This window comes from Calliphora vicina, chromosome 1, assembly GCF_958450345.1.
Source record: "Calliphora vicina chromosome 1, idCalVici1.1, whole genome shotgun sequence".
Lineage (NCBI taxonomy): Eukaryota > Metazoa > Arthropoda > Insecta > Diptera > Calliphoridae > Calliphora > Calliphora vicina.
The window spans coordinates 82,911,066-82,923,733 of NC_088780.1; the positions used below are offsets into that span (position 1 = coordinate 82,911,066).

General features: G+C 31.9%; 1 protein-coding gene across 1 annotated transcript in view; it reads left to right on the forward strand.

Annotated features, from left to right (window-relative positions):
• The window catches only part of Irc (Immune-regulated catalase), a 43,459-nt gene extending 41,068 nt beyond the window's left edge, over window positions 1-2,391 (forward strand). Inside the window, exon 11 of the mRNA XM_065515031.1 lies at window positions 1,757-2,391. Within this exon, the coding sequence (XP_065371103.1) occupies window positions 1,757-1,799 (43 nt within the window). The 3' untranslated portion in view covers window positions 1,800-2,391. The remainder of the gene's footprint in view (window positions 1-1,756) is intronic.
• Window positions 2,392-12,668: the final 10,277 nt, after the last annotated feature.

Consider the following 12,668-nt stretch of genomic DNA (forward strand, 5'->3'; position numbering starts at 1 on the left):
AAATTTCAAGTATCGTGAAAACTGAAAGTGCCAGCTTAAAGAGCACAAAATTCTACATCAGCAGGCAAAAAATTAATGTGAAATATTAAAAGGTATTTTTATAGTCACGTGTTGAAATTACATATTGTGAGAAAAAAACCTAAAAAATTGATAAAAAAAAATAAAAAATTACGCAAATAAATACTATTTGTGATAGGTAATTTAAAAAAATTAACAAATCTAATTATGCAAACATCAAGTTCAGGCATTTATTGATATGTTTTGGTTAAATTTAAATTTGAATTATTTGTGGAAGTGGCTTTGATATTAGTTTTTATATTGGAAGTGCAAAAAAAAAATGGATTTTGTCAGTTAAAATGGACATAAAGTTATTAGCTGGGCTCAGCTGGGCAAAGAATTTAATATAATTTAAAAGCCTGGACAGTTAGGCGTTGTTTCAGAAAAAATTAGGTTGCGCATCGCTGCGCCTCATAAGTTATATGTAAATTAGTAAAAGCTTCACCCTTTAAGTCTACCATCAAAAAGCACTTTGCGATTCTGATAAACGTTTTATTGCTGTCGTTGTCGTTGTTGTTGTTGTTGTTATTATCATTGTTTTTTTTTTGTTTTATAAGAGATGTGCAAGTGTTGTGATTAATAATACGAGAGTCACGTGTGAGTCAGGCCTGGACGTGGCTATATTCTTGTATTATAATGAGATAAATAATAATAAACTTTTACCAATTACTTTCCTTTATTTCAGTTTAGTTTTCCATCCATTGATTTTCTAATCGTGAATGAATAGCACGCGGAATTTTAACAATTTAACTCTCATGCACTCACGCTTGTATATGCTTGTTTAAAAGTTTTTTTTTTTGATTAATTCGAAGTTTTTTCTTGTGGTTAATACGAAGTCATCCGATAGCAGGCAATTTAGATTAATAAAAAAATCATGTTAGTGAGCGCGATCGCGAGAATTTTAAAGTTTTATATCGGGAGCCAGTTATCACTCACGTTCAGATCTGTAGTTTTTATATTATCTTATTTCAAATATTGTGTGGTATAAATTTCAAAGCAGTGCATTTAAACTTTGCAAGTCTTTTAGTGGCAGGAGTTGGGAAAGATCTCTATTATTCAACCACCCATTACTAGTTAATATAATGATATCATCTTAAAACAATATGGTATTCATATTCATTTGTATGAGGGGAACCCGATTCCACCCTCGTATACCCTTCCGATTTTCGCGGAACGTGTAGTTTGTTTTTAGAGTTACCTGCAGCAAATTTAGTGTGCATAACTATTGTAATTCTATAGATATAGCACAGTTAATAATTATTTTATATGGTGGGTAATTGACTTCCCCCTCCTATATCCCTAAAATTTTGTTACAATATGCGGATTGGTCTAAGGGCTACCGACGTAAAATTTTGCGAGCGTCGCTATTATTGTTGTTGAGATATTAATAAATCCGTAAAAAATGGGCATTTGACCCCACTGTGCGTCGTTGCGACATCAAAAATCATGTATTTTTTAGCTTTTCAAGAAACTAAGAAAACTTTTTTTACTGTTTTTCTTTATTTTTATTTGAAAGCCATGAAAAAATACACATTCATCTTATTGAAAATTTTTGAATTAACGGCACATTTGAGAATATTTTAGCATGTAAACGATCAATTATGTGACCGAAATAATTTTTTTTAAAAATTCCTCATGAGTCCTTTTGCTGTCGCAATGACGATTTGAATTTTCATGTTATTTTTTTTTTTATTTTCAGAAATCCATTGGTTGAATGTTCGGAGCACTTAAAATCAAAATAAATCTTCAATAAATTTGAGGGATTTATGAAATTGCTGATCTATTTCTTTAAATTTAATATTACTATATATATATATTGTTACTATATTACCAGAATTTGATTTTCAATAAATGAAATTTAAATTATGTATCGTCCCCTCAATAAAACAATAGTGTATCAGCATATATACCATTATTTTTTGATTGCATAATAATTCAAAATTTGGTGAAATTCTTCTTCCACAAAGTGGGTCAAAAGATCAATTGAAATATAACTTTTGTTCTAGATGTCTACTAACACTAAAAAATGGCAAAAAAAATTATACACTATTGTTTTATTAAGGGGACGATATATCGTCAGCTGAAATGCAAACGGACGTATGTACACAAAAATTCAAAATCGAGTTTTTGATTGATTATGGTTCTTTTTATCAACTACATGATCACGCGATCAAAAATTGGTTAAAGAAATTCAAAAGGACGTTTGACTTTATTGATTGTATTTTTGTTTTGATGCTCCTGTAAAAAAAATAAAAGTTTAGTTACGTTCGTTTGCATTTAGGGTGACGATATATTTATAGACATTATAAATATTTTACAACAGCACTACAACAAGATGGTTTGATTTTTAAAATGTGGGAAGATAAAAGGTAAATTGTAGTAAACTGTCTTTTATTTAGAGGTGCTTTGCTGGTTTTTACCGTGTGATATCTTATTAGCAGTGCAACCAAAAATATGCTGTAAAAAATGTTTTCTTTGGCACTCACTGTGGTTGCAAATCAAAATCTAGGTGGACAAAATTATTTCACACCACCTCCACTTGAGATGATCATGCCCAAATTGCTCGTACAGAATGTCCAACGTGTTACGTAGCGCCGTCCTGTTAGAACCAACTGTCGCTGATGTACAATTCAGGCCAAAAGAAGTTGGTAATCATCTATCTATAGCGCTCGTCGTTTACGCCTGCCCAACGCACAGTGGTATAGAAACAAAAGAGGGAAATAAATCTGTAATTTGTAAACACTTAGTCCGATCTGAATGAAATTTGACATGCGCAAATAAGAAGTGTTTCCGAAGTGTGTAACGTGCATAACCCAAAAACTTGAAATGAATGGCAGATGTTGAGGTGGAATCATTCTTGAAACGGGCACGCTTTTACACCGGCCTTATAACTCGTCGATAATGGGGGGGTTCACGGTTTCACTAGTCCAATTGCCACACGGTTACACTTTAAACAAATTTTATTATTATGCGTGCTCACAGAGTCTAAAGACATATCCAAACAACAACTATAAATCGATTTAATTTAATTATTTCATTACTAGATAGACTGTAATGTATTTGCCCACCCTACCATGATCATAAACATAATTATTCCGCAAATCTTCATCAATTTATGATCCCTTTAAAAAAAACTCTACAACAACTGTATTTCCTTGATTAAACAAACAAACAGATTGAATTTAAGTTTAGGCATACATATTTAATAAATAAAATTAAATCGATAATGAAAATATAAAATGAAATTCAAATATATAAATAATACTCATTAAGAACTAATAATTTAAAAAAAAATGAAATGCAAAAAAAATGTGTTTCACAGTTAAAACCAAAACATAAAATAAAAATTATAAAATAAAGTTGGGTTCCAGTTAAAATAAGTGAATTGAAATTTAATAGAATAACATGCGTTTAATTAAAAAGATCCAATTTGACCGATAAAACAAATAAATAAAAAAAAAGATCAAAATTTTAGCTGGTCACCCCAAACAAAAAAAATGAATTTAGTAACATCATTAAGTAAACACAATAAAATAAAATGTAAGTGAAAGAATAATAAAACAAAACAAAACTCACTTATTCCAGCGCTCACATATCCAAAGATCTTTGTTGATGTTGAAGCTGAAGATTATCCTTCTCTTACATTCATATGTTAAGAGTGATGTTGCTGAATGAAATGTTTATAAACAAATTAACAGTGTAATATGTTGATACAAATAGTTAACATTGAAGAACTTTCAAAGCACTTTTAAAACTTAAGAATATTTAACATGAGCAAAAGTCAATAAAATAAGAACTTTTCTTTGTATTTCGAATGTTAATAACATTAAAATTTATAAAAATATGCATGCAAAACGTAATACACAAAATTTAAAGACTTTTGCTTTTGCTAATTATTACACTAAAACAACAAAAAAAATAGAATAAAAAAACATAAGAACAAAAGTTGATAAATAACAACAGTTAAATGATTTTTTCCGATTTAACAAAAAAAACACGTTCTTTTTAAGTTTTATGATTGAATTAATTAATTGTTAACAGAAACATAAATTGACACATTTTAAACTAACTATTTTTAACACTTTTCTTTTAAAATATTATCATGTGGAGATTACTGATATATACAAATTTTTAATTTCTCTCTTTCTTTAAATTTTCCTTTAGTATAACATATTAATATCATTTTTTTTCTTTTAAAACTTTTTAATATTTTTCTTTTTAGCACTTTTGATTTTTAAAACAATTCTAATTGGCGTTCAACTTTAAATTTTAATATTATATATCACTTAAATATATTTGAACTATATTTACATATGTTCCTATTTTTTTATTGCTGCACTTCACTTAATCAATTGTTTTGCCATCACTTGCTCTAATTAGACTGAAGAATATTAAATAAATTGTGACCAGTAGAGATTACCATATTGTTGGTGTCATAAAAATAAATGTTGAAGAGAGGATTAAATTAAAGCTTCTTCTTCACCACAGAATCACCAAGAGGAATTTATCAATTTGTTATTGTGTATTAGGTGCCAAATCTAGATTTACAAGAATAAAAGATACCCAATAAGAATTTATATAAAAGAGCAATTAAATAATTAAAATATTACCCTATTGAGATGGCACCAGGGAGTAAAAAGCTTTGAAATTAGGTTCAATTGCATTAAAGTCTATTGGAATTGGGCTTTCTGCAATTATAATGCTCAGATCTATGCTTTATTTATGATGCTTAATTTTGTATCTGGGAAATCCAATCTTAAAGCACTTTTACCAATGTAAATGAAAGCTAATTAAATACATTAATACAAAATAATGCATTTTGGACCAAGTTTCATACTTACAATTTGGGCAAATAATAGAAAATATCGTGGTTATAATTGTTAAGATAAACACTTTATGTTGCTTCAATTTTAATTTTAATAGACGCTTATCCTGAAGTATAATGGCGGACAAATAGCATTTTTCCTACCAAGAAAGCTCGGTTTAGACTCCAAATCTTGGCGCGGAAAATGGTTAGCATTTTCGCTTCAAAAAGGGAATACCAAAATTGAAAATAAAAAAACAGGTAAACGTCAAACAACAGATAGCTCAATAAGTGTGGTAAAAATATCTTTACCTATAGATGGCGTCTACTCATCAACGAAAAGAGCGTTAGCATTGTAGACAATTCAAAAAGAAAAAAAATTAAGCAAAACAAAAAAAAAAAAATACAAATACAAGCTCATTACAAATCTCCCCCGCCAAAATCTGACTTTACAGGTAAATAACCAAAAAAAAAAAGGCAGATCGAGCTTGCAAAAATGAGCTGGTTACAAAGAACTGCATTTATTGGCGAATGTCTTTTGCATGATACCTTCCCAGTAATGTTCCCTTCAAATCTTCTAGCTCATAATAACTATTACCAAGTTTTCGTCTTATGCGGGCCTTTAGAAAAGTTGGGGCTAGTTTTGAGTTATATCCCTGTTCAAAATTGCTCTGTCTAAAGTTTCTACGAAACACTTCCTGGCCAACATCATACGATATTTCCCTAGTTCTGAGATTATAAGTTCTTTCGTTTCTTTCAAATTGTTTATCTATAATTTCAGCAGCTCTTTTAGCCATAATTTGTATGGAATCGTCCTTATCAAATGCTACACCTCTGTCATCCAGCATTTCTAGTTGTCGCAATAAAGTGTATGTTGAACCATTTGTGACCATATGCTGCCCAAATGCAAGATAATAAGGCGATGTTCCAATTGATGAATGAACTGCAGATCGCAAAGCACATGAAATGCTACTAAGTTGTTGATCCCAATCCTTCTGATCACATCTTACATATGATTTAATGGCAGCGAGTATGGATCTGTTTACCCTTTCTGACGCATTAGCTTGTGGTGCGTGAACAGCAGTATATATGTGTTTAACTCCATATCGCTGTAAAAATTTATTGAATTCATTTGACCTGAACTGTGATCCATTATCAGAAACCACTGCTTCTGGAACTCCAAATGTATGAAACAGCTCACTTTCCATATATTTTATAGTAACATCAGCTGTAAATTTCTTTACTGATTTCAAGAAACAAAATTTCGAAAAATGATCTAGTACGATAAATATACCAATATTTCCAGAGCGTGATCTGGGATATGGTCCTAGGAAATCGATATAAAGTTTCTGGAAAAATCTTGGGGTATTCATAATCTTTCCCATTGGTGGCTTCAAGGACATATTGGGGTGTTTTGATGCTTTACAGATTTCACAACTATTCACATAATTCCTAACGTCAACAACCAAATTTGGCCAATAGTAGAATCTACGAATTCTTTCCACGGTTTTGTTAATTCCACCATGAGCTGACATTGGGCTATCATGCGCCTTTTTTAATAATTCTGGAACCATTTCGCGTGGTATCCATAGCTTCCATGCTAGGTCATCTCTCACCTTTTCTCCAGTTGCATGTGTTGTACGTCTGTAAAGGTATCCATCTATTATTCGAAGATCTGGTGTTTTTTCTATAGTCATTCCTATCTTTGCTAATAGACCCTTATATTCATCAGATTGAAAAGTTGTTGAATTCAGATCTACAAATAACCCACTATCGTTATCAAATTCATTCAAATTGTCAATTTCCAATGCGGATAAGTCATCTGTATTGGCCCGTGAAAGGGTATCCGGAACTATGTTCTGTATACCACGCCTATGCTGAATGCTGAATTTATAACCCTGCAATTTTAAAGCCCATCGAGCCAGCCTTGTACTGAGATCATTTTGGGACATGAGCCACTTCAGCGATGCGTGATCAGTGATTACAGTAAACTCATGCCCTTCAACATATGCTCTGAATTTTTTAATACTTAACAAAGCTGCTAAGCATTCTTGTTCGGTGACTGAGTAATTACGTTGGGCTTGATTGAGTTTCTTTGACATGAAGGCAATTGGAATCTCTTCGCCCTCCGCTGTTTTCTGCACCAAGACACTTCCTATACCAGTTCTACTCGCATCACAATGTATGAAAAACGGTTGTGAAAAGTCTGGACTATGTAGAACTGGAGCTGTACTCAAATGGGTCTTTAAAACTTCAAAAGCTTTCTGAGCTTCATCGGTCCAAATAAATTTTCTTTTTCCTTTCAACAAATCAGTTATTGGTGTAGTAACAGCAGCATAGTTGCGGATAAACTTCCGGTACCATCCTGTCATTCCCAAAAATCTACGGACTTGTTTAACGGATCTGGGGACTGGAAAATTTGTTATTGCGGATATTTTATCCGGATCTGTGCGTATTACCCCATTTCCGACTACATGACCTAAATATCTAACCTCATTGACGCAAAAGTGACTTTTTTCAATGTTAATTGTTAGTCCTGCCTCCCTTATTTTCCTAGCTATGGTGCTTAGAACCTCAAGATGCCTTTCAAAAGTTTCCGATATAATAAGCAAATCGTCAAGATAGACGAACACTTCCATCCTGAGAGCCGGAGGTATAACCTTGTCCATCAAACGTGACATGGTTTGTGGAGCATTACATAGCCCAAAAGGCATGACTGTGAAGTGGTATAATGGTCTCCCAGGAACGGTAAATGCCGTCTTATCTTTAGATCCTGAATCTAGGGGAATCTGCCAAAAAGCATCTTTGAGGTCCAAGCTCGTTATAAACTCCGCTTTTGGTAACCTACTCAATATGCCATCAATATGTGGTAGTGGGTAAGCATCTCCTACAGTGAGCGCATTCAATTTTCGGCTATCTAGACAGAGTCTGTTTTTTCCAGGTTTTCGATGAAGAACTACAGGAGATGACCAAGCACTGTTGGATTCCTCAATTACCCCAAGAGCTATCATCCGATCAAGTTCCTCATATATTAGTTTCTCAACTGCTGGGGATACAGGAAAATGTCGCTGTTTTACAGGTCTTGCATCTCCAGTGTCAATAACATGAGATAACATATTCGTCCTACCTAAGCCTTTCTTCGTAAATGAAGGAAACATATTAACAACACATTCAAGGCGTTGTTTTTGAATTGAGCTAAGAGTAAGCTGACCATCCAATTCATTGAGCTCATGAAAAGATTCAGGCTGCACCATTACCGATGGAAGTAAATCAAATGATTCCCAGAAATCAATTCCAAGAAAAAGATCTTTTTCAAGACTTGGGATAATGAAAATGGTTAAGGGTTTTTCCACACCTTTAAAAGAAATTTTCGTATCAACAAATCCAACAATCCGCTGGCTATTTCCATCCGCCGTCTTTACAGATGAGTTTAACTTCTTATACGGATAACCCGCGTCCATATATCTTTCGGCGGCCTTAGACCCCAAACAACTAATAGACGCTCGCGTGTCCATCAAACCTAAGAATTTATTTCCAAAAAGCACTACTTCTGCATATGGCCTAATGTCACCTGGTTTATTTAAAACGGAACAAATTATTTTCTTTCTAGAGCGCTTTACTTTTTGCCAGAATGATTTAATACGTTTCCCAGAACGGTTGGACTTACTGCTGCTATTGTTGTTAATATCGTCTTCACTATCACTAATAATATGTCGACGTATTTCGAAATATTCCTTTAAACGTTCATGAAATGGTTTAAAATGTGTCAACAATATATATTTCTGGTCGGGAATTTTAATCTCATTTTCATTTATTTTTTTGTTGTTTTCAGAAATTAATAAAATATCAGAGGGAGTTTCTAATTCGCTCCTGTAATAGTTTGATCCTGTGATTTCTGTGCACTTCGTAGTGCACTCGCTTTCCCGTTTTTTGGATTACATTTCTTGCAATTTGGTTTATAAGTATCAGGTAAACCGCAGCCGTAACAAAAAATAGTGCGCTCAGATAGGCAGTTCTGATATCCATGACCTGATTTCCTACAATTCCAACAGGTAAAACTAAGCGCAGAAATATCAGGATTATCTACATTTGATTCATCTAAAATCTCATCACAAAAATCGTTCCCCAGTTCAGCAATTCGTCGTTGAGATCCAAATGGACGTGTTACATAAGTGTTATGCTTTCTACGCATATCTTGAATAAAGGACTCACGTCGTCTACAGGTGTCGCGTAAATGCTCAACGGAATAAATTTGCATGTTAAGCATTTCATGTTGGATTTCCGGGAGCAAATTGCGTCGCAAAATTTCAACTAACGTTTTATCAGGTAGAGGTTCGTTAAGACGGTCAGTCAAGTGAACTATTGACTCATAGAAACTATCGAACGTTTCATTTGGTTTCTGCTTCCGGTCCCTAATTAGTTCGCCAATATCAACATCCGTGCGTGAATCACGGTACTGTTGCCTCAATGCATTACACAAGCCAGGCCAGGTTATGGATGGAACAGATCTATGGAATCGCCAGAACCAGTCACTAGCTTTTCCATCAAAAAGTGAACTGGCATTACGACAAAGCAGATCATAATTTCCCTGTAGAGTTTGGATTGTTAAGGCCTCTATCCTATAAATAAAATTTTCAACAGATAAACTGTTGGGCCCCCCACAAAATTTTATCTTCCAGTTTGAGATAATCTGCAAGACCTTATCTGGCCTAACATTAAGATCAGATGGATAAGTTCCATGTGATGAAGTTGAGTTAGGCCCTGTGTTAGGCGGAATAGGATCTATCTGACCCCGCAGATTACCATCACCATTATTCCCATTTGAATCTAATCCTAAAAGTTCCCTAAATGCACGCTCTTCTACAGCAGGAAGAGTCTGCATTCCATGAGGTGGAGTTGGCTGTAATGCGGGCTGGGGAGCAGGTGTTTGTGGAATAGCGGGAGTTATAAGATTTAAACGTGAGAGACTCGTCTGTATATTCGTTTCTACTAATTTAGCAATCTGATTACTTAAGGATGAAAACAACTGAGCCTGTTGAGCGGAAACCAAGGACGATACCATTTCCTGCAGAGATTCAGAAGTAATGTTAGTTGGTAATACTGACAAATTTTGATTTGAAGTCTCAGCCATATTGGCGGTAGAAGTATTTATTGAAGTATTGTTTTGATCCATATTTGGTTCTTTTTCCGCAGAGGTTTTATTTTGTGATCTTGTCGTAGATTGTGTATCATTCACTATTCTGGCATTACATATAGGACAGTATGGTCTCACTTTTAAAATTTTCGATAAACAGCTCTTATGAAATACATGACCACAGATAGTAATATGCATATAAGATCTGATGGTAATAGCACTTTGACATGCGTCACAATTAGGAGTTTTATCAGAAATAGCAATAGGCTCAGGATTTTCAGAAACCTGATCCTTACTTGACATTTTGACAAATAAAATTTTTAAAAACAATTTCAAGACAAAAAAATATGCTAACGCAATAAGTACTCAGTTACGATATAAATGAAAATCAATTAGAAACAAAATAATAGCGGAGTTGTTTTGATACAGTAATTCCAAAAAAAGGAAAATGTATTATCTTTTCGAACGGCTATAAGTAAAATAAATCAATTCCAAAGACACAAGAAAAATTTAAGTTTAGCTAATGAAATGCAAAAAAAAAATATTGATTGAAGTACACAGTAAAAAAAATTGAGAGGTAAATAAAAATATGTAAATTGTTCTGTTTGTTGTTTTTTTCTTGGAATACATTGTGTAGAAAAATATAAATTAAATTTAATAATTCATTGTTGTGTAATTCTTAGATATGTCCAGAACTCAGTATTCTGCTTTGGATAGCTCATCTTATAAAGCAATATTTCCATTCTCAGCAATAAGATAAAAAAAAACTAATTTATATAATGCTAACTGTGGACAGATTTAGATTATTCTTCCAAAAACTGTATTCCAAACAGATTGCATGACAGAAAAAAAAACTGTGAAGAAAATTGAGTATTGAGGATTTATCGGTTGAATATGAAAATTTTCAATTGAATCATAAACAAATTCCAAACAAAATCTCAAAACTCATAAAAGATTACAAAATGTAATAATAGGAGCCGAACACGTTCAATCACTATTTAAATGATTGTGAGAAGATGTTATTACCAAAAATTGCCTACATGTTCGGGCCCCACGTTGGGCGCCATAATTTGTAACGTGCATAACCCAAAAACTTGAAATGAATGGCAGATGTTGAGGTGGAATCATTCTTGAAACGGGCACGCTTTTACACCGGCCTTATAACTCGTCGATAATGGGGGGGTTCACGGTTTCACTAGTCCAATTGCCACACGGTTACACTTTAAACAAATTTTATTATTATGCGTGCTCACAGAGTCTAAAGACATATCCAAACAACAACTATAAATCGATTTAATTTAATTATTTCATTACTAGATAGACTGTAATGTATTTGCCCACCCTACCATGATCATAAACATAATTATTCCGCAAATCTTCATCAATTTATGATCCCTTTAAAAAAAACTCTACAACAACTGTATTTCCTTGATTAAACAAACAAACAGATTGAATTTAAGTTTAGGCATACATATTTAATAAATAAAATTAAATCGATAATGAAAATATAAAATGAAATTCAAATATATAAATAATACTCATTAAGAACTAATAATTTAAAAAAAAATGAAATGCAAAAAAAATGTGTTTCACAGTTAAAACCAAAACATAAAATAAAAATTATAAAATAAAGTTGGGTTCCAGTTAAAATAAGTGAATTGAAATTTAATAGAATAACATGCGTTTAATTAAAAAGATCCAATTTGACCGATAAAACAAATAAATAAAAAAAAAGATCAAAATTTTAGCTGGTCACCCCAAACAAAAAAAATGAATTTAGTAACATCATTAAGTAAACACAATAAAATAAAATGTAAGTGAAAGAATAATAAAACAAAACAAAACTCACTTATTCCAGCGCTCACATATCCAAAGATCTTTGTTGATGTTGAAGCTGAAGATTATCCTTCTCTTACATTCATATGTTAAGAGTGATGTTGCTGAATGAAATGTTTATAAACAAATTAACAGTGTAATATGTTGATACAAATAGTTAACATTGAAGAACTTTCAAAGCACTTTTAAAACTTAAGAATATTTAACATGAGCAAAAGTCAATAAAATAAGAACTTTTCTTTGTATTTCGAATGTTAATAACATTAAAATTTATAAAAATATGCATGCAAAACGTAATACACAAAATTTAAAGACTTTTGCTTTTGCTAATTATTACACTAAAACAACAAAAAAAATAGAATAAAAAAACATAAGAACAAAAGTTGATAAATAACAACAGTTAAATGATTTTTTCCGATTTAACAAAAAAAACACGTTCTTTTTAAGTTTTATGATTGAATTAATTAATTGTTAACAGAAACATAAATTGACACATTTTAAACTAACTATTTTTAACACTTTTCTTTTAAAATATTATCATGTGGAGATTACTGATATATACAAATTTTTAATTTCTCTCTTTCTTTAAATTTTCCTTTAGTATAACATATTAATATCATTTTTTTTCTTTTAAAACTTTTTAATATTTTTCTTTTTAGCACTTTTGATTTTTAAAACAATTCTAATTGGCGTTCAACTTTAAATTTTAATATTATATATCACTTAAATATATTTGAACTATATTTACATATGTTCCTATTTTTTTATTGCTGCACTTCACTTAATCAATTGTTTTGCCATCACTTGCTCTAATTAGACTGAAGAATATTAAATAAA